The sequence below is a fragment of the Trichomonas vaginalis genome, chromosome I, assembly GCF_026262505.1.
Source record: "Trichomonas vaginalis G3 chromosome I, whole genome shotgun sequence".
Lineage (NCBI taxonomy): Eukaryota > Parabasalia > Trichomonadida > Trichomonadidae > Trichomonas > Trichomonas vaginalis.
In genome coordinates, this window is record NC_067203.1 from 19,447,885 (window position 1) to 19,474,201 (window position 26,317).

The following is a 26,317-nucleotide window of genomic DNA, read 5'->3' on the forward strand; positions in this document are numbered from 1 at the left end:
CAGTCCTTAGAAAATGGTACACGGTATAAACTCATTCCGAAAAATAACAATGAAATGTATGTAAGCTATAAAAAGAACGATGGTACACAAGTTAAAGTTCCATTAGACAACAACTGCTACTTAAACTTCTATGGAGACGAACAAAAGAAATATTTAAGAGTTTATGAAATGGCAGATATGACATTGCCTGACCCAGCTCCAGCACCATATTATTATGACTATGGAGATGACGTTAGAACACCACATGTAGATGAACAAAAGCTAACATTATATTTAGATTTTTATAGATATAAAAGATATAATGCAATAGAAAAAACGAGAATAGTATACTATTATGAAGATGACAGAAATAAATATTATAGTCAAGACTTTACCTACCCTGAAAACATAAGATTATATTATAAAAAATATTCTAACACAAACCAGAAGAAACCTGAAATAGTTGCACTATATTTTAAGTTCAAAAGAGACAATCCTATAATATCTCATATGTTTGATTTAATGAACCCAGTAGGTTCTATTTATACATCTATGGATGCAAGAGGTCCTCAAGTAATGTTTGGTGTTGGTGCATGGGAACAAATAGTCGACAGGTTTTTGTATTGTGCAAACTCTTCAAAGGAAACAGGTGGAAGTAAAACGATTTCAGGTGAAAACTTACCTGCACACAGTCACTACATAGATTTAAGTACATCTCAAGCAGGTTGGCATAAGCATAGATATTGGGATTGGTCAGGAATGACAAAAGGTAAAGGATATGATGTTAAAGACGACGTTAAGTTCGCTATAAATTGTTACTGGAGTGACACTCAGGGAGAAGGAAACCATACACATTTCGTTTCAGGGTATACGCAAACAACGGGACAAAGTAAAGACTACATGCCACCTTACATGACAGTTTACGCATGGTATAGAATTGCTTAGTCGTCATTTTCAACTTCTTTAGCATATTCGTCAGGAGTTGTCTTATATTTGTTAGGAACTGTCTTTGAAAGTATACCACCTTGAACTTTGACAAGTTTGAAACGAGGTCTGACAATAGTAGTTTTATCTTCTGCTTGCAGTCTGTACATTTTGCCATGTTTGCCTAAAACTTCATAATATTCTCTTGTATACTTTCTTCTATTTTTACGAACACGAATGTGAGTACCTGTCGGGTTCCCATTGTTGTCATAGTCAATAGTATTTTCATATGGGTCGCGTTTAGGTGTTTCTATTTTTACTTTGTCACCTTTCTGAAGTTTGAAGCCCGGCATTCTTTCTTGTTTGTCTCTTTTGACTAAATTGTTAAATATATAGTCTTTCTCTAAGTCAGGGTTGTTTTTCATTTCTTCGGGGGAGTGGTTTCCCAAACCTTTTTGTTTACGGCTATTGTAAATATTTAAAACTTGTCTCATCTTTGCCATGGAGAAGTGTCTATACTTGTCGTCATATGACATTTCATTTGCTTCACCACCTTGTGGTTGGTTTAAGTCTCTTAAGATTTTTATACAACTGTCAATGACACCAAGAGCAGAATGGTTTTGGTCGACAATGAAATATTGGTTTACATTTTTTGAACGCAGATAGTTTTTAATATCGTCTGATTTGAAAGAACTTTCACAGTCAGATGTCAGTTTTGTTGGATGGTATTTGTCAACGAATATTGTCAAAGCAGTTTTCACATCTAAAATATTTTTGGACTGTAATGGTATTTCACAGTATCTTGTGTTTTGACCGACAAATATTAGCCAGTATGGTGGTCCATCTTCTCTATACCTTGGAATGTTTTCCAAGATATCCATAAACCAAGCATTTGGTGTTGAACTAAAGATTTTTATCATGAGTGCTTTCTTTGTCGCTTTAGAAACATAGGGGTCCTTGTTTGGATTCGTCATTTTTACCCTGTAAGAAATGGGTTTATTTGGCGCATTAGCAGGAGTCGCATCTAGATTTTTACCCGCAGTGGGAACACTAGCCAGAGGTGTATTTGGAGTTGGAAGGAAGATTTTGAGTACATTAGGTATACTGAAAGAGAAAGCACAACCTATTATACAAACTGTACAGAAAGGTTGGGATGTAGCACGAGATGCAGCAAATCTTATTCCAAATCCTGAAACAAGAGGAAAAGTTCAAGGATGGATGGACAATGTAGGAAGAGAAGCAGGAAACTACTATAACAAAGCAAATGACTACTATAACCAAGCAGGACACTATATGGACCAAGGTGAAAGATTCTTTAACAGAGGATATAACCATGCACAACAGTGGGTAAACAACAACCAACCTCAACCGCCTCAAACGTGGGGAATGTAAATTTTTTTACTGAGATGAAATGAACAATACAGCATTGAGACAAATGGGTTCAAGATGGATTTGTCGACTTCCAGCAGTTACACAACCACGTGTTTGTCAAGTTCTTCCTATACCTCAGGAAGTTTTAGACCGACTTAAAAAACAACAACAACCAGTTGAAAACAAACCAAACTAAAATTTTTTACTGAGATGAAATGACGGAAGAAGTTGAAACGGTAGATTTGACACCACAAACAAAAAGTTCAGAACCATTGTCAAAACCTGTCAAAGAACTTACAGATGAAGAGAAAAATTCAATAATAGAAAGTGCCAGGTCTGGAAATACAAACCCTAACTATAAAGTCACTTTTCATAGAAATGGAACGGCAAGTATCTCAAAAAAGAAACAGACTCTCACAAATAAAATATTGAAGTCTGAAGGAACTAAAGAGACAACAGATGGAAAAGTTTATTTCACTGACCAACAGTTCATTATAGAACATCTCATTGACTTAGAGTCGAAATATTCTAAACTTTACAACAAACACAAAAAGTTGAAAGGAAAACAAAAACAGATGGCATATGATATTTATGAAGATGTTGACGACACTACTATTTCAGCAAGTGAGGTAAAGTCAGAAGAACCGAAAAGTGACGAAAAACCAATAGAAGAAGGGGAGCCAAAAACTGAAGATAAACCAAAACCAAAGTTTAGTCTCCAGACTAAACCAAGTCAACCTTCATTAGCTGGTATGGGTTGGCGTCAAAGACTTTTGGCAGCGGGTGGTTACGTAAAGTAAAGAAAAAACATTTTTTTTATTTTTATAGAAATGTACGCTGAGTCTGTCGGAAAAGACCGTTGGGAAGACATAGATGAAGAAGTCTTTACAAAACATTGACGATGAAGTTCATGAGAAATTAGATGAAGAAAGTTCATGAGAAATTAGATGAGAAATATGAAATGGCATACCATTTAAAATAAAACATTTTTTAAAAAAAAAAACATTTTTTTATTTTATTTGAAATGTACGCTGAGTCTGTCGGAAAAAGACCGTTGGGAAACTTGTTTGTTAGATGAGAAATATGAAATTCACTGTTGTGAGTCATTTGAAGTCAGAAACAAAGAGACAAAAAGAGTTTTAAGCGGGGGAGCGAAATGACGGATATGCTATGATGAATCTGGGTGGAAAATGCTATTTAAAACATGTTGTCATTGCAACTCATTTTATACCGAATCCTAACAATTTACCTTTTGTAGACCATATAAACCATATAAGAAATGACAATAGACTTGAAAACTTACGCTGGGTCACTTGTTCTGAAAACAATAAGAACATAGGCAAAATTGGAGATATTGTATTCGAATTTGTCGACAAACTAGAAGACGAAGCAATTGAAATTACAGACTATGGTAAGCATACGTTGGAGTTTTACTACTATAGCGAAGAACAAGACTCTTTCTACTTTTATACCGGCGTAAACTATAGAAAATTACAAGTATGTTTTACTAAGGCGGGCTATGCTTATGTAAACGCTAGAGATACAGATGGAAAATACGTTAGACTATATCTTAACAAATTCAAGAAGCTATATGGCATACCATTTTAAAACGTTTTTTAAAAAAAAAATTTTTTTATCCGATAGAAAAGATGACGAAATTCATCTCAGTAAACAAGTATATGTCAGGACTTAAAGAAGAACTAGACCCATTCATATATTTGAATGTTTACTTCTACCATTTTGAAAAGTCTTCATTTGACAAAGTTTGGAACATCGAACCAGTTAAGTTTGCTATTGTGACTAAAAATGGTGCGAAATTTGAAGACTTAGACATAGAAGGTTTGTTAACAGTCAAAGAAAATTTTGACAGAAAGTTCTCAAAACTCGAAGAAGGTAAAGCATACAAACTTGTTATACCTTATGAACCAAAGAAGACAGACGACTATGAATATTATGAGTCTAAGATAGTTGAAGTTCAAGGTAAATTGGGTAAAAAGATTTTAGAGTCTAAGCCAGTGTTTGCTCCTAAAGAGGAAGAGAACATTGACATTGACCCAGAAATGTTCTAAAAATAAAATTTTATTTTTACATGTCATATCTCACCTTCTCTGGAACTGGTTCAGGTTCTTTCTTCTCTTCTACTTTCTTTTCTTTCTTTTCTTTCTTTTCTCTCTTCTTCTTCTTTTCTGGTGGAGTTATGTCAAATTTCTCAGAACCATATTTATGTAAAAGTTCTTTGTCCTTTAATAGCTCTTCTATTCTGTTTTCTATTTCATCTTCAAGAACAGCGCATGTGTCTTCTTTGCATTCTAAGAAATTTTGTTGGACTTCATCTTTCCAATCGGTGTCATCTCTGTCAACAAGTCTGTCATTGACAAACTTAAAGACTTCTCTGCCTAATGTTTTATGGTTCTTGTCATATTCCCAGAAACAGAACTTTAGAACAAATTCCCCTTTCTTGTTTACACTATGTAAGATTTTATGGTCGACAGATGTTTTGCTGTCGAAAAGCTTGTCTCGAATATAGATAGCGAAATCGCTAGACATTTTCAAAAAGATAAAAATTTTAATTTTTCTAAAAATATGTTAGAAAAAAAGTTTGCTGACATTGACAAGAAATTTGAGAATGTTTTAAACAAGAACAAGAGGAAGTTAGAAAATGCTCAGATAAAACCCATACATGACAAGTTCTTATTTGCTCAGAATGGTATAACAGGTCTAATCGCACCACCTGGGTCGGGTAAGACTTTCACTTATCTTAAAATGGCTGCACAACAACAAGAACTAGATGAGAAGAACCCATTCTATGAGTTAGTAGTCATTTGTAGTACTTCTGGTCAATTTGACCAAACCGTCAATTCGTTCAAAGATATTATAAAGAAGTCTAAGTTAGTATGTATAAAGACTCTGAGTTGTTAGATTGGATAAAGAAGTACCAAAGAAGGGTTTTGAAGTATAATGCTATAAATGAGTATGTCAATTCGAAGTTTAAAGACCCAAATGAGGAAATGCAGAGAATATTAGAGAAGAAACACTTCAGAAACAAACAGAAAGAGATAGAATACATTTCGAAGAAATTGCAATCTTACGATTGGAAGACATACCCTCATAGATGTCTTCTTATCTTAGATGACTTTGCTTCTCATCCTTTGTTAAAGAACAGAGAACAAGACATGTGTCGAATTCTCAAGAAGCTCAGACACTTTAACATCTCAGTTGTCATTTGTGTACAGACAGCAAAGAGTTTAAGTAAGGATGTAAAGAGAATACTTACTGATATCATACTTTTCCCTGGATTGTCCGAAGACGATTTCATGGAACTTATGAAAGAGTCCATGGCAGGTAAGTTTGACAGACATGAACTATGGGAGAAGTACAAAGTCATACAAGACCCTCATACTTCTTTCAGAATTCATATCTACGCGAACAAAGTTCAAATTGTAAAAAGTCAAGCTTGAAAAATGTAAGTGTTTAGTCTTAGTCTGTTGTGGTGCTGGGGCTGTCGGTTCTTCTGGCTTTGGAAGACATTCAGGAAGAGGAACGTCGGACATTCGTTTGTGTCCTGTCGGAAGGAAGAACTTTTCCAGTTGTCGGGAAATTTTTTTCCAGTTGTCGGGAAATTTTTTTCCTGTCTGAAGGAAAAATTTTTTCTGTCGTTCGACCAAAAAGTTCTCAATTTTCGAAAATTTGAATGGTTTACGGACGAACAACAGGAAAATTTTTTCCAGTTGTCGGGAATTTTTTTTCCAGTTGTCGGGAAATTTTTTTCCAGTTGGAAGGAAATTTTTTTCCAGTTGTCGGGAAGAACTTGGAATGTCGGAAGGAAGGACTCGGAATGCCAGAAGGATTTGACAAGACAATTTACCTTATAGAGCTACCTGAGCCATCTTTGGTGTCAAGCTTGAAAAATAAATGGTTCATCTACTCTACTTGTTTGAAGTTGTCAAAATACTCTGTTATTTTTTCTTTCAGTAGCGGCAAATCTTCTTTGAAGGTAAGAATTGTACAACCTTTAATATCATAGTGTGTTTGAGGTAAAGTATCTTGAACTATTTGTTTCACATCTTCATTCGGTGTCATTGAAATCGGTAAGTTTTCGCGATAGAACCAATTTCTGTCAGATTTGTAAATCTTAGCAAGGTCGTAAAAGCTTTTGTTGTTTCTTCTGACTAAATGCAACATAACCATATCTCTGTCTTCTTCATTTTCCATCTCTTCAGTGTAAATCATATACTTATAGTTCTTTTCCTTTCCTTTTGGTACCGAACGTGGTATTCTTTTCTGTATGTTTTTGTCTTTGGATTCAATGACTTCATCTTTTGCTTGAAGTTTCTTTTCCATCTCTTCACGTTCTTGTCTATGAATTTCGTCAAGAAGTCTGTAAATATACCAAGCATAACGAGGTGAAGCCCACATTGCAACAGCATTTACAAGAAGTCTATGTACATACCAACCTCTCAAACCATTTGGCAATTTTTCACGATTTTCATAGAGTTTTGGCGACTGCGGTTTTTCTCCCACTCGCTGTTCTTCACTGTTTTCATAGAGTTTTGGCGACTGGGGTTTTTCTCCCACTCGAGTTTTTGCGACTACGAGAAAATCCGTAGTCGAATTTTCAGCTTCATTTAATAGTTCAATAGTGCTTTGGTTCCTAAACCAGTCTTTAGGAAGCTTGGTATCTGGCGCAAAACATGCTGTCAAAATACTTTGCATTTGGTACATATCGTCTTTGACCGAACGAATGAGACGTAACTGTTTGTTATACTGAACCCACTCGTATTCTTCATCTATGGCTTCATGAACGATAGCAGTTGTTGTGTTCTCTGTTGTTGACATATCTGTCTTTACATACAAAATAAAAAAATAAAAAAAAATAAAATTAGCGTTATTTTCTATCTTGTATAAAAGACCAAAAATAAACGCTTTACATGTATTTTTCAGCAACTTCGTCAAATAATTTTATAGCACTATCTATCTCATCTACTTCAAACGTTTCTTTACCTTTCGTGGGAGCACCATACAATTTCTCAAACTTTTCAAGTAGTTCTGTTTCAGCAGCTCTCATATCGTTAACAAACGCAACCTTAACTCTATTGACTATACTGTCATATCTTTGAGTTATATTAAATGTTCTTCCTATCTTATATCTCTTTGTATTGAAGTCCTTCGGTTTCTGAACGATGTAAAGTAAGCCTTCACTGCAACGTTCCGTATCGAATGAACCATATGTTATGAAATTATATCCAACAACTGGGTCAATCCAGAACAAAACTACTGGTATAAGACTTTTGTCTATAAGATATGCTCTTGTTCCATAGAATCTTACCGATATCATAAGCTCAAGATTTTTTGTCAAAATTTTCTGAGTAGAAGCATTTTTAACCCAGTCGTGGGATGTTTTCTTTCCTTCAGATAGTGTTAAAATGTCTGACAAAGAATATTTTTTGTATTTCTTTGAGTATCTTACGTTTAAATCACCTATTCTAACCACTTTGGTCTCATTGTCTATCTTTTTAACTGTTTCAAACTCAGTGTTTGTCATTTCTGTTCTTACATACAAAATAAAAAAAATAAAAAAAATAAAAATAACTTTATTTTTTCTATCTTAAGGAAATTCATGATTTTTGTTGCTGAATTCAATAAAAATATATTTTAGGTGAAGAGGTGAGATTTCACCTGTTTTTTCACCTAATTTTTCACCTCATGAATTTTCATGATTTCATCGTACATGTTTTGTCAAGACTTCTTCGTACATGAATTTTCATGATTTCATCGTAAATGTTTTGTCAAGACTTCTTCGTAATGAGCGTAAATGACCCAAAAATATATTTTAGGTGAAGAGGTGAGATTTCACCCGTTTTCTCACCTCTTTTCTCACCTCTTTTTTCACAAGCGTTTTACATGAATTGTACGATGTATATTTGAAATCCTAAACAATTTCGTAGCTTCTATTTCTTCTTTTAGTATGTCAAATGTTTTAACGATACCGAATGTTTCTTTATATTTCTTCTTGACATCAGATAGAAGGAAATCGTCAGCAGTTGGATAGTTTTTGTTTAGAAATGTCAACATGTCCATTTTATCTTCTGCTGGTTTCTCTGCTTCTTTCTTTAAATCTGCATAGTCGTTTCGCATACGTTCTATCTCTTTGACGGAGTAGTTATATTTCTTCATTGCTGCTTTACATTTTGAACATTGTGGGTTCATTTTAGCATTGTACATTGAAATTTGACCTGCTAGAACAACTAAGGCGTCAATGGTTTTCTTTAACTCAAAAGTTGCTGGTTTTATCTGTTCGTTCCATACTTTACCTCTTTTATCTTTATCTCTTATCTGCCATACACATTTTGCAACTAACGAAACAAAGTTGTCGTAGGTCTTAAACTCCCCAGATTTATATATGTCAGAGATGTTCTTATATACCATATCGCAATCTTTGTCCATGACTTTGTGGTTGCAATGAAATCCAAGAAACTCATAGTTTACCTTTCGAATGAACTTCTTTATTTCTACTGAGTCAGTTGCTTTGACTTCTATTTCATCGAATTCAGGAATAGTAAGCTTTTGTTGTTGTATTTCAGGAAGTTTAGGTAGATGGTCAATAATATCCTGCATTTCATAAAGATATTCTTCATTTGTTTCATCTTTCGCACTACAGCCTAAATCTCCTTGGAGAAGTTCTTGCTTTATCTTCTGGATTTCTGTTTCGAAAGTATATGAAGAAGGAATGAAGCTTTTCATTTCTACTAACATTGAAGTTGGGTTCATGACTAACGAGTTTGGTGAAGTTGTTGCTAACATGTTCTTACAATAAAAATAAAAAAATATTTTTTTTAAAAAACTAAAATATATTTTTATCTTAAGGAAATTCATGAAAATTCAACGGGTGAGAAAAGAGGTGAGAAAAGAGGTGAGATTTCACCTCTTCACCTAAAATATATTTTTGTCGAAAAAAATGGTTCATTTACTCACAATATTTTTGTACAAAACAACCCCAAGCTTTTAACCTCTCTTCTGCAGCTTCTAATGCTATCTTAGCGAGTTCATATTCTCTAAATTCTCTCTTTAAATCTTCTTGTTCCCATTGGTCTAGTTCGTATGGCGAGTCTCTATAACCAGAACATATCTCACGTTCATGTTCTATTTGTTTTTCATGCATTTTTCTAACTTCTTCTTCGAACAAAGGTTTTGCATTCTCTACTGTATCTTCAAGTTCTTCTTCATCTAATTTCTCATGAACTTTCTTGTCTATGGAGTCCATAATTTTTCCAACTGCTATGCAATATTTTGGAGAAGCCCACATTGCTATATAGTTTACGAGTCTTGGGTCTACATACGTTCCTCTAACCTGTTTGATTTCATCCGGAATTCCTGCATGAACCTTGTATAAAAAGCAACCGTCGGAATTCCGGCGGTTGGTATATTCTTCACAAAATGCCGTATAGTACTCTTCCCAGGACTTATTTTCCAACAACTTTCTAAAGTCCTTCCTAAACTGCTGACACATATTTGTTGCATTTATATAACCATCCTTGTCTCTACGTAAGACTTCAATACCGTTATAAGTGCCTTTTGTGAATGTTTCGCCATTAGATTTGTTCGTGAACGTTTTTGCTTCGACTGACATTTCTGTTCTTACAATAAAAATAAAAAATATTTTTTGGTGGGACGTCGGACATTCGTTTGTGGCTTAACCGTCGGACCACAACGATAAAAATCTCGACAAAACATATACGATGAAGTCTCAACAAAACATTTACGATGAAGTCTTAACAAAAAATATACGATGAAATCTATTTCCTGTGTTGTTGTCAAAATGTCATGTTGTCACACTTTTTCAAAAAGATGTTAGTTGACCGAGTGACCGAGTGACCGAGTGACCGAGTGACCTGGTCGCCTAAAATATATTTTTTTCTATCTTAAGGAAATTCATGAAAATTCACCTGTTGAATTTTGTATAAAAAGCAACCCGCTGTTTTCCGCGGGTTGGTATATTCTTCACAAAATGCTTGTTTTGAGGTCGAGCCACTTTTGGCTCCACCTCTTTTTTCAACCAAAAACTCATTTTTGTCGAATTCAGCACAAAATTCATGAAAATTCAACGGGTGAGAAAACAGGTGAGAAAACAGGTGAGAAAACGGGTGAAATCTCACCTCTTCACCTAAACATTATTTTTCAATACTTTTTCAGCACTTTTCCGTAGTTGTATATGAAAGACAATTCGAGATAAAAGTCATAGTACAATGGTATAATATGCTGCACACCGTTTGTTGTGAACCAAACTTGAAAGTCAGAGAAACTGTTACTAGGTGGTTCGTAGAATTTAGAAGCAAAGTCATAAAAGTCCTTACCAATACAAAGAAAACTACTGTTGCTTGAACTGAAACTTGCATGACACATAACATTTTGAGGGTCAAACACGTTTCTATAAACTGTCAAATCTGTTGGTGGGCGTATAAATTTAAACGGACCGTCAGGTGGTAATGGTTCGTTCTGGTTTAGTAACCGAAGAAATTGTGCCCAAGAACGTTTGTCTACTTGCCAAAATAAAAACTGTGTATCTCTTGGAGGGTTAATTTCAATCTTTTGAAATGAAACTGTGGAGTTCATCTTGTCATATTCTAGCTTCAGATAGTATGTTCCATTTAGTAAAGAATCGTATTTTTCTTGAAATTCCCAGTAGTATTTGTTTATTTGAGTTTGAAAGTCATTTAGAGTCTTCTCAAGGTTTTCGTCTGAACGAATTGTAAAGATTCTCATTTCATCAAATTTGTCTATTAGACCATCAGAACCTCTATACTGACCATGAAAATATACTGCAAACATAAACGCGTTAGTTCTATTTGAAAACAAAACTCTTCTAAATCCTATTGCCTTTGCATCTGAAGGACTTTGAAGCCAACGAATTGGATAGTCAAACCTGTAAGTACGGGATGAAATTTCTTCATCTGAAAGATTTCTACCAGTATTTGTAAAGATATAGTCTAACGGTTTTGTATCTGCTACTTTTGTTCTTTGTTTTTCAACCTGAAGCATTTAATATATGTAAAAATATACTGTTTTAAAAAATGTTTTAAAATGGTATGCCATATAGCTTCTTGAATTTGTTAAGAAGTATTTGAACGTTTTTTCCATCTGTATCTCTAGTGTTTACATAAGCATAGCCATCCTTAGTAAAACATACTTGTAATTTCCTATAGTTTACGCCGGTATAAAAGTAGAAAGAGTCCTGTTCTTCGCTGTAGTAGTAAAACTCAAACGTATGCTTACCATAGTCTGTAATTTCAATTGCTTCATCTTCTAGTTCGTCGACAAATTCGAATACAATATCTCGAAATTTGCCTATGTTCTTATTGTTTTCAGAACAAGTGACCCAGCGTAAGTTTTCAAGTCTATTGTCGTTTCTTATATGGTTTATATGGTCTACAAAAGGTAAATTGTTAGGATTCGGTATAAAATGAGTTGCAATGACAACATGTTTTAAATAGCATTTTCCACCCAGATTCATCATAGCATATCCGTCATTTCGCTCCCATCCGCTTAAAACTCTTTTTGTCTCTTTGTTTCTGACTTCAAATGACTCACAACAGTGAATTTCATATTTCTCATCTAACAAACAAGTTTCCCAACGGTCTTTTCCGACAGACTCAGCGTACATTTCAAATAAAATAAAAAAATGTTTTTTTTTTTAAAAAATGTTTTATTTTAAATGGTATGCCATTTCATATTTCTCATCTAATTTCTCATGAACTTTCTTCATCTAATTTCTCATGAACTTCATCGTCAATGTTTTGTAAAGACTTCTTCATCTATGTCTTCCCAACGGTCTTTTCCGACAGACTCAGCGTACATTTCTATAAAAATAAAAAAAATGTTTTTTCTTTACTTTACGTAACCACCCGCTGCCAAAAGTCTTTGACGCCAACCCATACCAGCTAATGAAGGTTGACTTGGTTTAGTCTCCAGACTAAACTTTGGTTTTGGTTTATCTTCAGTTTTTGGTTTTTCTTCTTCTATTGGTTTTTCGTCACTTTTCGGTTCATTTGACTTTACCTCACTTGCTGGAATAGTAGTGTCGTTAGTATCTTCATAAATATCATATGCCATCTGTTTCTGTTTTCCTTTCAACTTTTTGTGTTTGTTGTAAAGTTTAGAATATTTCGACTCTAAGTCAATGAGATGTTCTATAATGAACTGTTGGTCAGTGAAGTAAACTTTCCCATCTGTTGTCTCGAAAATTCCTTCAGACTTCAATATTTTATTTGTGAGAGTCTGTTTCTTTTTTGAGATACTAGCCGTTCCATTTTTATGAAAAGTGACTTTGTAGTTAGAGTTTGTATTTCCAGACCTCACACTTTCTATTATTGAATTTTTCTCTTCATCTGTAAGTTCTTTGACAGGTTTTGACAATGGTTCTGAACTTTTTGTTTGTGGTGTCAAATCTACCGTTTCAACTTCTTCGGTCATTTCATCTCAGTAAAAAATTTTAGTTTGGTTTGTTTTCAACTGGTTGTTTAGGTTTTTTAAGTCGGTCTAAAACTTCTTGAGGTATAGGAAGAACTTGACAAACGCGTGGTTGTGTAACTGCTGGAAGCCGACAAATCCATCTTGAGCCCATTTGTCTCAATGCTGTATTGTTCATTTCATCTCAGTAAAAAATTTTACATTCCCCAAGTTTGAGGCGGTTGCGGTTGGTTGTTGTTTACCCACTGTTGTGCATGGTTATATCCTCTGTTAAAGAATCTTTCACCTTGGTCCATATAGTGCCCTGCTTGGTTATAGTAGTCATTTGCTTTGTTATAGTAGTTTCCTGCTTCTCTTCCTACATTGTCCATCCATCCTTGAACTTTTCCTCTTGTTTCAGGATTTGGAATAAGATTTGTTGCATCTCGTGCTACCTCCCAACCTTTCTGTACAGTTTGTATAATAGGTTGTGCTTTCTCTTTCAGTATACCTAACGTACTCAAAATCTTCCTTCCAATTCCAAATGCACCTCTGGCTATTGTTCCCACTGCGGGTAAAAATCTAGATGCAACTCCTGCTAATGCGCCAAATAAACCCATTTCTTATAGGATAAAAATGACGAATCCAAACAAGGACCCCTATGTTTCTAAAGCAACAAAGAAAGCACTCATGGTAAAAATCTTTAGTTCAACACCAAATGCTTGGTTTATGGATATCTTGGAAAACATTCCGAGGTATAGAGAAGATGGACCACCATACTGGTTAATATTTGTCGGTCAAAACACAAGATACTGTGAAGCCATACCATTACAGTCCAAAAATATTTTAGATGTGAAAACTGCTTTGACAATCTTCGTTGACAAATACCAACAAAAACTGACATCTGACTGTGAAAGTTCTTTCAAATCAGACGATATTAAAAACTATCTGCGTTCAAAAAATGTAAACCAATATTTCATTGTCGACCAAAACCATTCTGCTCTTGGTGTCATTGACAGTTGTATAAAAATCTTAAGAGACTTAAATCAACCACAAGGTGGTGAGGTAGATGAAATGTCATATGACGGACAAGTATAGACACTTCTCCATGGCAAAGATGAGACAAGTTTTAAATATTTACAATAGCCGTAAACAAAAAGGTTTGGGAAACCACTCCCCCGAAGAAATGAAAAACAACCCTGACTTAGAGAAAGACTATATATTTAATAGTTTAGTCAAAGAGACAAACAAGAAAGAATGCCAGGCTTCAAACTTAAGAAAGGTGACAAAGTAAAATAGAAATACCTAAACGCGACCCATATGAAAATACTATTTGACTATGACAACAATGGCGAACTCGACAGGTACTCACATTCGTGTTCGTAAAAATAGAAGAAAGTATACAAGAGAATATTATGAAGTTTTAGGCAAACATGGCAAAATGTACAGACTGCAAGCAGAAGATAAAACTACTATTGTCAGACCTCGTTTCAAACTTGTCAAAGTTCAAGGTGGTATACTTTCAAAGACAGTCCTAACAAATATAAGACAACTCCTGACGAATATGCTAAAGAAGTTGAAAATGACGACTAAGCAATTCTATACCATGCGTAAACTGTCATGTAAGGTGGCATGTAGTCTTTACTTTGTCCCGTTGTTTGCGTATACCCTGAAACGAAATGTGTATGGTTTCCTTCTCCCTGAGTGTCACTCCAGTAACAATTTATAGCGAACTTAACGTCGTCTTTAACATCATATCCTTTACCTTTTGTCATTCCTGACCAATCCCAATATCTATGCTTATGCCAACCTGCTTGAGATGTACTTAAATCTATGTAGTGACTGTGTGCAGGTAAGTTTTCACCTGAAATCGTTTACTTCCACCTGTTTCCTTTGAAGAGTTTGCACAATACAAAAACCTGTCGACTATTTGTTCCCATGCACCAACACCAAACATTACTTGAGGACCTCTTGCATCCATAGATGTATAAATAGAACCTACTGGGTTCATTAAATCAAACATATGAGATATTATAGGATTGTCTCTTTTGAACTTAAAATATAGTGCAACTATTTCAGGTTTCTTCTGGTTTGTGTTAGAATATTTTTTATAATATAATCTTATGTTTTCAGGGTAGGTAAAGTCTTGACTATAATATTTATTTCTTGTCATCTTCATAATAGTATACTATTCTCGTTTTTCTATTGCATTATATCTTTTATATCTATAAAAATCTAAATATAATGTTAGCTTTTGTTCATCTACATGTGGTGTTCTAACGTCATCTCCATAGTCATAATAATATGGTGCTGGAGCTGGGTCAGGCAATGTCATATCTGCCATTTCATAAACTCTTAAATATTTCTTTTGTTCGTCTCCAAGAAGTTTAAGTAGCAGTTGTTGTCTAATGGAACTTTAACTTGTGTACCATCGTTCTTTTTATAGCTTACATACATTTCATTGTTATTTTTCGGAATGAGTTTATACCGTGTACCATTTTCTAAGGACTGTACCAACTGCCATCTAAAATATTTATTTTCTTCATTGACAGAAAGGTCACCAACAATAGTCTCAATATTTTTTGTTCCAACTAAACTTTGGTATATTTCATTGACATATGTTTTATCTGCTTTATTTTCAAGGCTAACGTTTAAGTCTGTTATTTCAGAAGATGTATGTGTATGTCCAACGGCACTTTTCCTGTTTAAGGTTTCTTGTAAGTTTGTAATATTTGCAATGGTATGTGTATGTCCAACGGCACTTTTACTTTAAGGTTTCTTGTAAGTTTGTAATATTTGCAATGGTATGTATATGAGTCTTTTTAGAATATTCGTTTTCAGCTCTTGTCACTTCACTTGACATTTTATTGTCAACATATGTTTTGTCCGCTAGTTCAGGATGAGTATGTTCTTTCGTTGCATATGTTGCATCTGCTCTGTCATGTTCTTCTTGAACTTTTTCAATGACATACTCTTTGTCAGCTTTGTTGTCAATATCTGCCTTCAAAAGAAGTTCATCTATAGGTTTCTCGTTTAAAGTTCTTTTTGTTGGATTTATACAAACAGTATGGTTCTTACTGTCTTGAAACAGAAACTCGTCTGTCAATGGGTTTATCGTCAGTTTTAAGTTTCCTTCTTTCAATGACTCAGATATCTTAGAATAGTTTGAAAAGTTTGTTGTGTTCTTATTTAGAGCTTGCAAAATGAGTTGTCGGTTGTGTTGTATTTCTCTCATAGACGCTGTTTCTTTCGACATTTTTATTCTAGATAAAATATGCTTTCAATAGAAAAAGAAAATTCAAGAGTTGCTACAACTAAACCATTAGATGAACTTTTTACGAATGTCGGTCAAAAGTTTGAGACAGAGACCGTAAAGCATGAAGGCTATCGTTTTGACTACCCACTAAGATGGTTAAGAGACCCATCCGTCACAAAAGCTATTGGCTTTCGTAGAATGAAGTTCATTTCAGAAGCCATACATGGTTTCCCATTTACGGTCGGTTTTGAAGTTCGATACTATAACAAAGAAAAACGTACGTATGAGAAATTTGAACAGGGAAAACTTTTACAAGTGAATTTGCTTGTAAACTTAGAAACAACTCTTCAAGCTTTTCAAGAAAAAATAAACGATATCTATCTCGAATATGCAAAACAGTACAACATTGACGAAGGAGAGTACCATCTCGATATTATATATGACAGGAAAAATGCAACTGTTAAAATCAATAGAATAGAAGACCTTGGAGAAGACGTTTATATTTCTACAAAATATAACAACTTGGCATGGTATAGATTTTTGAGGATGTTAAATCAGCCTGCAGAATATCCAGTACACCCGAACTTTTATGAAGTCGAAAACCCTAATGGAACATATGAAAATGTTTTCGACTCAGATGCTATTATAGTTCATGCTTCATTTTCTGGTGCACAAAACTCTTTTTTATGCTTGGCAAATGACTTTTACGAAAAACCTACAAAGCTATACGAACCACCAAGTGGAAGTATTTCAGACTTTCAAGTATGGTTTACTACAGATGGAAGAAAGAGAATAATTCCATTATACCACGCGTTTTACTTAGAACTTAGTTTCATATACAACTACTATCGAACGGTAAAAATATGATTTTTTAATACGGTTGAGGTGTTGGATTTGGTTGCCAACTAGACTGTGGTGCAGGTTCAGGCTGTTGTATAACAGGAGCTTGCTCTTCTGGTTCAGGGTCTTTAGGTATAATACCAACGAACTGACCTACTCTTTTGCCAATATTTTTGACTCCGTTCCAAATTCCTCTTCCGACAGATTTTATTCCATTCCATATACCTCTTCCAACATTTCGAAAGAAGTTTCCTATTCTTCCAAAGAAACCCATTTTACTATATGTAAAAATCTAATGTCCACCTAGTCTCTTACGTTTCCTTCTGAGTTCCATAGCATTCTTTAACTGGAGCTCATACATTCTATTTCTCCTCTGGTAGAAAACATACTCTGGGTCAACTCCTGTGTTCGCGTCATCTGCATAGAGTTGTTTATATCCCACTTCAGGTTTGTATAAAACTCTTTCCATCTCATATTTGCATACCATGGTGGCAAACCTAACGCAGCGTCATTTGACATGGCAGTTTGCATTTGTACATCTGTTGGCACTTGACCATAGTTTGCCATTGCAGTTTGTATTCTAACTTCATTTGGAATATTCTCTGGGTTTGGTTGTCCAGGTTGCTGTGCATTCGCTAAGTTCTGTGCGTCCATTTAATATTAGATAAAAATATCTCTTACGAGTACATATGCTGAACATTTGCAGGCATTGGTTCATCTTCATATTCTCTATATCTTTCTGCCACGTCAAATAAGTAAATGACACAATGGAAAAAACCTAAAACAAGTAGTCCTATTTCAAACCACATTTACTTACTAGTAAAATTTCTTTGTTATGACACTTTTTCCGGTTTATAGGACCTCTCTCATATTCTATCTTGTCATATATAAACTCATAGTCATGTATGTCCTCTAACCATCTCATGACACTTTCCAAACCACTTTTATCGGATGTAAAGTAAAAGCATGGATGGTTATGTAAAACGTCTAAAGTTTCTAAAGAGTCTCTCAAAGTCCAGTCTACTTGGTATTGAAAATCGTATGTGTTATAGAACGGCGGGTCTACTATAAAGAAAACATTTTCCTTGTCTTTATATTTTTCATACAACTCTGTCCAATGACATCTCACAAACTCTATACCCTCAGTATATTTTTCTATGTTCTTTTTGAAAACCTTTGTATAGTTAAGATATAAAACTTTTGACATAAGTGTTTCAATGTCATGAACTCTTATAGAACCACTATATAATAGTCTAGAAGATATACTATCCCAGTCAATATACTCTGCCTTTTTCAAAACCTCTCTGACAGTATTTTTCTTATCTAATGGTATACGTTCCATCTTACCTATAGGTATCTTTTCTTTTAACTCTTTCAATATTTTGTTTGTGTCTGGTATATGTTTGAGACGGTTCATATAGTTGTCGAAGTCATTGCATATAATCTTTGAGTCTGGGAATACGGTATGGCACAAATGAGATATATAGAAACTTCCACCGAACAAATCTACAAATGTTAGACCATTCGGTAGTTTCTTAAGTTCTCTCAATAGAATATCTTTACATCTACTCTTATTTCCAAAGAAGGGTAACGGTGGTTTTGTAAAATTCATTTTATATATATAATAAAAAATGTTTTTTCCTGAAAAGTGACAGATGTTTTATTGTGACTTCTTTGTAAATGTTTTGTCAAGACTTCTTCGTAAAGACTTTGTTGAGATTTCTTCGTAAAGACTTTGTTGAGATTTCTTCGTAAATGACCCAAAAATATATTTTAGGTGAAGAGGTGAGATTTCACCTCTTTTTTCACCTCATTTCTCACCTCTTGAATTTTCATGAATTTCTTCGTAAAGACTTTGTTAAGACTTCTTCATCTAATTTCTCATGAACTTTCTTGGTCTATGTTTTTTGTTGAGATTTTCTTCGTAAAGACTTTGTTGAGATTTCTTCGTAAATGACCCTAGTAGTATATTTTTGGTGTAAATTTCATGAAAATTCAAGAGGGTGAAAAATTAGGTGAAAAAACAGGTGAAATCTCACCTCTTCACCTAAACATTATTTTTGGTGTAAAATTCTGAGTAAAATGACAGATGGAACACATACTTTTTTCAGTAAGTACATATGGGGTAGAAAAGAGGGTAGAAAACGGGGTAGATATACCCTTCTACCCTAAAATATATTTTTGTCTGATTTACGCTCATTACGATGAAGTTTTGACAAAGTCTTTACGAAGAAATCTTGACAAAGTCTTTACGAAGAAATCTTGACAAAGTCTTTACGATGAAGTTTTGACAAAGTCTTTACGAAGAAATCTTGACAAAGTCTTTACGATGAAGTTTTGACAAAGTCTTTACGATGAAGTTTTGACAAAGTCTTTACGATGAAGTTTTGACAAAGTCTTTACGATGAAATCTTGACAAAGTCTTTACGATGAAATCTTGACAAAGTCTTTACGATGAAATTCATGAAAATTCAAGAGGTGAAAAATGAGGTGAAAAAACAGGTGAAATCTCACCTCTTCACCTAAAATATATTTTTATTGAATTCTGTATAATATTCTGAGTAATATGACAGATGTTTATATAACACTTTCTCCGGTTTATAGGACCTCTCTCATATTCTATCTTGTCATATCAAAACTCATAGTCATGTTTGTCCTCTAAGACTTCATTTATACTAAACATCTTCAGGGCTAGAAGGCACGAAGTGCCTGGAAGCCCCACTTCCTTTTTTTTTTTTTTTTTTTTTTTTTTTTTTTTAGGAATATGAGAATGTGAGGTTGAGATATTTTGGGCATAAAATAATAACATTAATGCCATGATTGATGCAGTGTTATGAAAATAAAAGAGTGTATAAGCATACGTGAATCAGGAAAATTTTCAGAATATGAACACAGTATAGAAATGAAATATAATCGTGAAATTTATTGATTATAAAAATAATGAGCGATTAAGAAAACAGTTGCAGAGTATTGTTATATATATGATTTAGTTAATGATTTGGTAGAATAAATTAAGAAATACTAAGTAAGTAAAAATAAAAATAGAAATTAATGAAATTTATTGACAAATAATGTTGATATGAGAATCAGATATGAATAAGCAATTGATTATAGTATTTGCAAGATTGTCAAGATTCTATCGAAAAATTTAAAAAGTGTTTGAAAAACACGCAATTTAAAATAATAAATTCTATCAAAGGAATCGATTAGGCATCATTTTATTAGATAAAATTGTAAACTTTATAAAATTTGAATTGAAACAGAAAAAATTTTATAGGATCCATCAAAATGTTGGGTTAAATTAAAATGCTTTCGTACAATAATTTATTAACATGCGTTTCTGATTAAAATTAACTATTTTTGGAAATAAGGAGGATTAAATTTATTAACGAATTTTTTGATTTCAATAGAAAATTCATGACGAGAAAACAATTAGAAAATTATATCTCTATAGTGGTTCTTATTATGTGTTTACAATTATAGATATAATCTCATCCGTCCATGCATACTGTCAATTAATTTATCCAAAAAAATCCGTAAAATTTGAAATTTCTAATCTGAATTTAGTACCTAATCAAAACATATTTGTACCGAGCGGATGAGCTTTCAATTATTCAGATTATTTGATGATTTTTGAATAGGATATTGTATATTTTGAACTCTCTCAAAAAATAAACATATTACATTAACTTTGAAAATCATGTTCTAAAACTTATACATTAATTTAATCTTTTTCAACAAAATTTCAATCAAATTTTGAAATATATACTACAAATGTAGTTCAATCACATTTATTTATTCCTCAAGATTTCACAGTCAATTTAATATATCTGAACGACAAAATTAATGATAACAAGTTCAATTAGCTCCTATATAATAATCGAAAAATATTTTGTCTTTCAAAATTGTATCATTACCAAAATATATATATTCAAAATTCTGAAAAGCACAAAAATTTCATTAAGCCGCTCATAAAAATTTGAATGATTGAAATAAGGAAAGATTTTGATTGATAAAGAACATGTTTATTTCAATATATTAGTATAAAATATCCTAATCATGCAGATGAATCATCTTCTAACACTACATATTTAATATATTTGCTAATTTGGGCCCAATTATCTTGGTACCATTTAAGTATAACACTCTTTCTTCTTCGTGCATCACGGTCTAATTTGACTTGAGCGTATGGTTTAATTGCTTCTGCAATAGATACTAATTCATCTTGAGTGATTTTGGAGCCAAAATGTTGGCAAAGGCCAGCCCATGCATCACTGCATTGAGGATTAAAGCCACTGACTCTCTGTTGGACACGCGCGATTTCATTATCACGTTCTCGTTTTCTATGCATTATTAACTATTAAAAAGTGACATTCAATTTCAGTTTTTTATTAACTGATGTCAAATTTGTTCAAAGAGTTAAAAATGCTTCTGTATATTGCAAATATTAATGGAATTATATTGAATCAAAATGAATTTTATAATAAAAATTTCGAACCTTGCAATCCTTTCAATTCAATTATTTTTGATTACAGCCGTCAGAAGTTAAATTCTCTTAAAATATGACTATACCATGCTTCAGATCTAATGATTTCTTGAGTTAATTTGACTCTTCACCATGTCAAAAAATTATCTCGGAGTAATGATTTCGGATTCGATCGTCCGGACTATCTTACAAGGAAGTATATGGCAAAAACTTTGCCCATTAATAGCTTGTTCAAATTCAATCTTATAAAAATAAGAAATCGATATTTGAAAACAATGAAAAGCTTGTCTAATGCACCAACACCTAAGACTATGCATACTAATGGATATAATCATAACTATTTCATATAATATACCCAAATGAAATTTGAAATCAAATCTGTATTAGTAACACATATATATTAATTGTTATTCTTTCTATAATATTGCATTTTTGCTAATACTAAGCGCAGTTTAGTCGATTTTTTCATAATTTTTAAAAAGATCGATATTTTAGATCAATTTGATATAAAATAATGTAATTCTTCGCTTTAGCATTTTTGTTTCTAAAAGTCAATTCTCCAATTTTGGAAAAAATGAAATAATTTCCAATCATAATTTCGCATTTTGAGAATACTTCAAAATTAGAAATGTCCTATTCAACAATGTCATATATTGTTGATCCCAATTGTTTGAATAGAAGCATTGTCCAAACGCGTCAAAATTTTAGTTGTTGTTATATTTTGTTAATGGAATGACCACTGGAATAGATGAGTTTTCTGCACTCCACTTGTAAATATCAAAATGAACTAGCGTACAACTTAAATCATTATGGTTTAAACTATTTGTTTATTGTGGATTTTATATCTTTTAACAAAAGCATTATGAGATCATGAGATCCACAATAATAGACTGATTATAAGGGAATATCTTTTAATAAAAGCATTATAGCTTTTATTCTTAAAAAATAGACGTGGAAAATAAAAATAAAAGAATAATTTATTTATCAATCAACAATACTGTCTTCGTCTTCCGAGTCATCATCATCCTGTCTTGATTTTTGACCGTGTTGAATATCATCCTCTTCATCTTCATCACCTTTTTCATCATCTTCAGTCTTATTTTTGTCATCTTCTGTGTGACTTTCTGTGTTTTGTTCGTCCTCAGTTTTATTTTCATCTTCTGTTTTATTCTCGTCTTCTGTTCTGTTTTCATCTTCTGTCTTGTTTTGTTCTTCATTTTCTTCTTCTTCGACCTTCTTTTGCTTCTTCTTTGAAGGTCTCCTGATCTTCACATCAGCGTTCTTTAATCGACAGAAATCATCAGAAATATCTTCAATTAATTTCTTGTCAATCAATTTACGTGTGTTGACAATCATCTTCTCGATCTCGAAAATAAGTTGTGGAGCAAATTTGGCATCAAACTCATTTTGTTTGGCACTTTTATCTGGGTCACTTTTTGGTTGACTCTTAAAAGTGAACTGACCAGCCATTTCTCCGAATTTTCCTGTTGAAATTTTGAGGAGTTCAACGAATTCTTCGTCTTCTGTCACTTTCAATTCTTCAACTTTCTTGATGAATTTGTTGATAACTTTAACATAATCTCTCAAGAATTTCAACATTTCTTCGTAGTATTTCATCTGCAACCTCGTGTAATCAACTTCCATCAGTTTTATGCCAATTCCACTTAAATCTGTCATAAAAGTGGCAAATTCGTCGATTATTTTGTACGTTTTTTCAGAATTGATTGAGTTAACTTTGGAAATCCAAGTTCCCAATCCCCAGTTCACTTCACCTGTCAAACCGCTGACACATTGAATTATTTCATGCAACGGAGCTGAAGTTTGACCTTCTTCATCTAACAACCTTTCCACGATAGAATCTGACGCCATTTTCAGCCAATCCAATCTTGCACCAGGGCAAAAACATCTTGCGAGTCTGATGATGTGGAATGACTGTGTTGTATTCCTTACAATGAGTTTAGACATTAATTTTGTGATGCTTTCAAATAATTTCGGATCATTTACATCGAAGAAACTCAAATTTTCCAGTATTTTACAGAAATTGTCTGCGCATTTCGTTTGGTTCTTTTCTAAGAACATTTTAACATTAGAAAAGATGTTTCTTTGTGCTGATTTTATACCTTTTCCTGGTGTCAACAACTTCGATTTTTCCAAAAATGATTCAACAGTTTTTCTATCATAAGTTTCAAACACGAAACTGAACAATTTCTTGAAATTATCTGTCAAAATTTCTGTCAAACATTGAGCGTTTTTCATTCCAGATGGTGCATCCAACCATTCAATCTTATCCATTGCATCAATAGTCATTTCACCCAAATCCAAAGCCAATTTCAATCTGTTCATTCTGTATTCTAACCTTAAAACAGGTACATCATTTATTACTTCTTTCGTTCTTTCCAAAACATACAACTGTATTCCATAATGTTTAGTAATATCAGTGTTGTCACCTTTCAACAATTTATACATTGTTTTCAGTAATTCAATGTTCAAAGAGAATTTAAATGAATAATTCGACCTCATTTCTTTGTCTTTCCTCAATCTCTCACTTTCTGCAATCTTGTGATTCAACCTATCATATGTGTTGAATAATTCTAAAGCAGTTGTTACGTTTGTTCTTATTGAATAATTGAATAAAACCGCCAAAACCGCACAAATAATATCTCTTTCTTCGGGTTTTCCTAAAACTTTCATTTCTTCAGTATAAACAACTAATTCAACTTTTGACACTTTTTCGGTTATTTCATTGAAAATTTCTGTCAAATTCTGCCAATTTTCCTGGTCAGCAACGTTATCAGGAAGAATGAACAAAGTATCAGCGATTGACTGCAAAAGATACGGCAAATTCTTGGAAATATCCAAAGGAAATTCCTGATCTTTTTTGTAAACATCAGAAATTAATTGGTCGAACATATTACACGCGTTATCAGCCAAAGAAATATTTTGTTGTAACAAGAGAGGAATAAACATTGATGTGTCAGCTTGTACTTGTGGGGATTGGAAAAATCCTCTTTGTATCAATGAAAAAATTTCAAATTGTAAATCTTCATTACAAACACTTTCCAATCTATTATTTGTTATGTGATTTGTAATGAAAGCCTGTGTAAATGTTTGTTCAGCTCTTGGCTGTATTAAATAAAACATACAAGCTAAACCATTCAATTTAGAAGATTCACTTCTATTACAAAAACTTTTTCTACTTGACATCACAACCCTATCGACCAATGCTTGGTCATCAATTATCTTTGGAATAGCAACTCTCATTACTTGTTCCAAAGTATTTAAGTCAATGTGCTGCATCTGTTCAATGATATCTACCAAAAATTCAGCGGCTAAATGTGGATTATCAGGAGAATTCAAACAACGAATCAAAGAAACACAATTTGGCATTTTTAATAATAATCTTTGTACAATTTGTCGAAAAATTTCAGGGCATTCGACAGGGAAAACTTTTGTACATTGATCCAATATTTTCACGCCAATTTCTACTTGTCTATACGCTGGAGTTACGAATTGTGAAGAGCTTTCACGTATTTTTGATGGCAATCTCTTCAAACTGGAATCGTATTGAGGAGCTTTATCAACTAAGTTGAAAGCGAATTCGATTAAAAATCTGATATTTGATTCCAAAGAATGATGTGTCAATTGAACAGTTTCAATAATTACAGATTCAATTGGTATTTCATGTAATTCTTCATTAAACAAATTATAAACATGTCTTAAATATCTTGATACTGTTCTCATCTGTTCGTCTTTTAACTGTTGCTCAAAATTACTATACAATGAATCATATATCTTTGTTCTCATCCTTGATAAATATAAACTCAAAGAAACAGCAAAAGGAGTGAAATGAGAATTCAATTCTGTTTTTGAACATAATATAGATGTAACACTATCTAAAACTGGTCTCGATGTTGATGCTACTAAAGAAATGTTCTTAATAAGCTTACCTTCCATTGTTTGAGTGTCTCTTGTTGATGCACGACTGTCTCTATCGATTCTGATCGCTGCATTTAAAATGGATTTCATGCATTTGGGTGTGAGTTTCTTGGATTGCCTCAATGGTTGGAAAATCTTAAGAGCAATGTCCGGGAGATCACTGAAATACGATTGGCTGTTGATGTGGTCGATCATTCGCTCGAGATCGGCTTCTTTCATAGGAATTTCGGAAAATAAGTCGGCAAGATAAGGAAGTAAAGAAAGAGGAGGTTGGTCATCGAATATTTTGTTGATAAACTCTTGACAAATGTCTTTGCTTGACTTCTCTTCTTCGCCTGAAGTGATTTTGACATTTTCATTGTATAATTTGTTGAATAATGCTGGTATGATGGAGATAAGCTTTTCTTCTATCAATTCGTAGTTCTCTTTTTCGGGATTTATCTTCTTTGCTTGCTCCCAAATAACATCCATCATTTTTGATATCATTTTAGGAGCACAGATCTGTGGAATCAGCTTTCTGAGTACTGTAGAGAATAAATCGCCTTTCTCTGGTGAACTGAACTTCCATTTTATGATGTTTTGTAAAGAACATTTGATAGTTGAAATGGTTAGGTTCCTTTTCTCTTCTGGAATGGATTCTAGTATGGCTCGAAGAACAACATCTGGCTGAATATCGTTCTGTATCGCAAAATCTAAATAAGCTTTTATTGATTTTTCATCTAATCCGTTTCCGATTTCCAGAAGATCGTTATCGTTGCCGAATCTGTCAAGTTTCTTCTGATAGGCGTCAATAATCTTCTTAACATCATCGGCATTCATTGGAATTTAAAAAATTTAGTTCGAAAAAAAGTGCTAAAAGGGAACTTCCCTTTGACAACGATGATATTAATTCTGGCCAAAATGGTAAAAATATATTTTACAAATGAAAAATATTAATGTTTGTCATGGTTTTGATCAGTTTACACTAATTTTCAAGAATAATTTTGTTCAATTTATAGCATAACATTAAAGCATCGTGGTGACAAGAATACCTCTAGAAAATAAATGTATTCTTTGTATATTTAAGTCCAATATGTAATTCA

At 33.2% G+C, this 26,317-nt stretch overlaps 18 protein-coding genes and 1 pseudogene across 19 annotated transcripts, besides 1 other annotated feature; 5 read left to right on the top strand and 14 right to left on the bottom strand.

Moving 5' to 3' along the window:
* Positions 1 to 19,569: part of a mobile genetic element that runs on past the window's edge.
* Positions 921 to 1,877, bottom strand: TVAGG3_1013820 (uncharacterized protein; the record flags this gene model as incomplete). The annotated part of the gene is made up of 1 exon (XM_051254606.1): positions 921 to 1,877. One exon carries the CDS (start codon positions 1,875 to 1,877, stop codon positions 921 to 923), a length of 957 nt encoding a protein of 318 aa, XP_051080180.1.
* TVAGG3_1013830 (uncharacterized protein) lies at positions 2,315 to 2,470 on the top strand (the record flags this gene model as incomplete). Its single annotated transcript, XM_051254607.1, has 1 exon — positions 2,315 to 2,470. The coding sequence occupies one exon, from the start codon at positions 2,315 to 2,317 to the stop codon at positions 2,468 to 2,470; it is 156 nt and encodes a 51-aa protein (XP_051080181.1).
* Positions 2,850 to 3,074, top strand: TVAGG3_1013840 (phage tail repeat-like family; the record flags this gene model as incomplete). The annotated part of the gene is made up of 1 exon (XM_051254608.1): positions 2,850 to 3,074. One exon carries the CDS (start codon positions 2,850 to 2,852, stop codon positions 3,072 to 3,074), a length of 225 nt encoding a protein of 74 aa, XP_051080182.1.
* On the top strand, positions 3,299 to 3,882 carry TVAGG3_1013850 (annotated as a pseudogene). The gene has a single exon. A coding segment is annotated over exon 1 (584 nt).
* TVAGG3_1013860 (protein of unknown function, DUF4108 family) lies at positions 3,924 to 4,343 on the top strand (the record flags this gene model as incomplete). Its single annotated transcript, XM_051254609.1, has 1 exon — positions 3,924 to 4,343. The coding sequence occupies one exon, from the start codon at positions 3,924 to 3,926 to the stop codon at positions 4,341 to 4,343; it is 420 nt and encodes a 139-aa protein (XP_051080183.1).
* On the bottom strand, positions 4,360 to 4,821 carry TVAGG3_1013870 (uncharacterized protein; the record flags this gene model as incomplete). The annotated part of the gene is made up of 1 exon (XM_051254610.1): positions 4,360 to 4,821. One exon carries the CDS (start codon positions 4,819 to 4,821, stop codon positions 4,360 to 4,362), a length of 462 nt encoding a protein of 153 aa, XP_051080184.1.
* Positions 6,538 to 7,110, bottom strand: TVAGG3_1013880 (KilA, N-terminal/APSES-type HTH, DNA-binding family; the record flags this gene model as incomplete). Its single annotated transcript, XM_001282176.2, has 1 exon — positions 6,538 to 7,110. A coding segment is annotated over one exon (573 nt), but the record flags the coding sequence as incomplete, so codon positions are not given.
* TVAGG3_1013890 (organellar and viral DNA polymerase type B) lies at positions 7,199 to 7,609 on the bottom strand (the record flags this gene model as incomplete). The annotated part of the gene is made up of 1 exon (XM_051254611.1): positions 7,199 to 7,609. The coding sequence occupies one exon, from the start codon at positions 7,607 to 7,609 to the stop codon at positions 7,199 to 7,201; it is 411 nt and encodes a 136-aa protein (XP_051080185.1).
* Positions 8,161 to 9,075, bottom strand: TVAGG3_1013900 (organellar and viral DNA polymerase type B; the record flags this gene model as incomplete). Its single annotated transcript, XM_051254612.1, has 1 exon — positions 8,161 to 9,075. One exon carries the CDS (start codon positions 9,073 to 9,075, stop codon positions 8,161 to 8,163), a length of 915 nt encoding a protein of 304 aa, XP_051080186.1.
* Positions 9,239 to 9,901, bottom strand: TVAGG3_1013910 (uncharacterized protein; the record flags this gene model as incomplete). Its single annotated transcript, XM_051254613.1, has 1 exon — positions 9,239 to 9,901. One exon carries the CDS (start codon positions 9,899 to 9,901, stop codon positions 9,239 to 9,241), a length of 663 nt encoding a protein of 220 aa, XP_051080187.1.
* TVAGG3_1013920 (uncharacterized protein) lies at positions 10,450 to 11,310 on the bottom strand (the record flags this gene model as incomplete). Its single annotated transcript, XM_051254614.1, has 1 exon — positions 10,450 to 11,310. The coding sequence occupies one exon, from the start codon at positions 11,308 to 11,310 to the stop codon at positions 10,450 to 10,452; it is 861 nt and encodes a 286-aa protein (XP_051080188.1).
* On the bottom strand, positions 11,348 to 11,932 carry TVAGG3_1013930 (His-Me finger endonucleases family; the record flags this gene model as incomplete). The annotated part of the gene is made up of 1 exon (XM_051254615.1): positions 11,348 to 11,932. The coding sequence occupies one exon, from the start codon at positions 11,930 to 11,932 to the stop codon at positions 11,348 to 11,350; it is 585 nt and encodes a 194-aa protein (XP_051080189.1).
* On the bottom strand, positions 12,157 to 12,741 carry TVAGG3_1013940 (phage tail repeat-like family; the record flags this gene model as incomplete). The annotated part of the gene is made up of 1 exon (XM_051254616.1): positions 12,157 to 12,741. One exon carries the CDS (start codon positions 12,739 to 12,741, stop codon positions 12,157 to 12,159), a length of 585 nt encoding a protein of 194 aa, XP_051080190.1.
* On the bottom strand, positions 12,761 to 12,916 carry TVAGG3_1013950 (uncharacterized protein; the record flags this gene model as incomplete). Its single annotated transcript, XM_051254617.1, has 1 exon — positions 12,761 to 12,916. The coding sequence occupies one exon, from the start codon at positions 12,914 to 12,916 to the stop codon at positions 12,761 to 12,763; it is 156 nt and encodes a 51-aa protein (XP_051080191.1).
* TVAGG3_1013960 (uncharacterized protein) lies at positions 12,936 to 13,337 on the bottom strand (the record flags this gene model as incomplete). Its single annotated transcript, XM_051254618.1, has 1 exon — positions 12,936 to 13,337. One exon carries the CDS (start codon positions 13,335 to 13,337, stop codon positions 12,936 to 12,938), a length of 402 nt encoding a protein of 133 aa, XP_051080192.1.
* On the top strand, positions 16,274 to 16,840 carry TVAGG3_1013970 (uncharacterized protein; the record flags this gene model as incomplete). The annotated part of the gene is made up of 1 exon (XM_051254619.1): positions 16,274 to 16,840. A coding segment is annotated over one exon (567 nt), but the record flags the coding sequence as incomplete, so codon positions are not given.
* Positions 16,845 to 17,087, bottom strand: TVAGG3_1013980 (serine threonine-protein phosphatase family; the record flags this gene model as incomplete). Its single annotated transcript, XM_051254620.1, has 1 exon — positions 16,845 to 17,087. One exon carries the CDS (start codon positions 17,085 to 17,087, stop codon positions 16,845 to 16,847), a length of 243 nt encoding a protein of 80 aa, XP_051080194.1.
* A 1,126-nt stretch (positions 19,570 to 20,695) lies between the features above and the next one.
* TVAGG3_1013990 (uncharacterized protein) lies at positions 20,696 to 21,164 on the bottom strand (the record flags this gene model as incomplete). Its single annotated transcript, XM_001318891.1, has 1 exon — positions 20,871 to 21,164. The coding sequence occupies one exon, from the start codon at positions 21,162 to 21,164 to the stop codon at positions 20,871 to 20,873; it is 294 nt and encodes a 97-aa protein (XP_001318926.1).
* Positions 21,165 to 22,135: 971 nt separating this feature from the next.
* TVAGG3_1014000 (BC025462 family protein family) lies at positions 22,136 to 26,069 on the bottom strand (the record flags this gene model as incomplete). The annotated part of the gene is made up of 1 exon (XM_001318890.1): positions 22,284 to 26,054. One exon carries the CDS (start codon positions 26,052 to 26,054, stop codon positions 22,284 to 22,286), a length of 3,771 nt encoding a protein of 1,256 aa, XP_001318925.1.
* Positions 26,070 to 26,317: the final 248 nt, after the last annotated feature.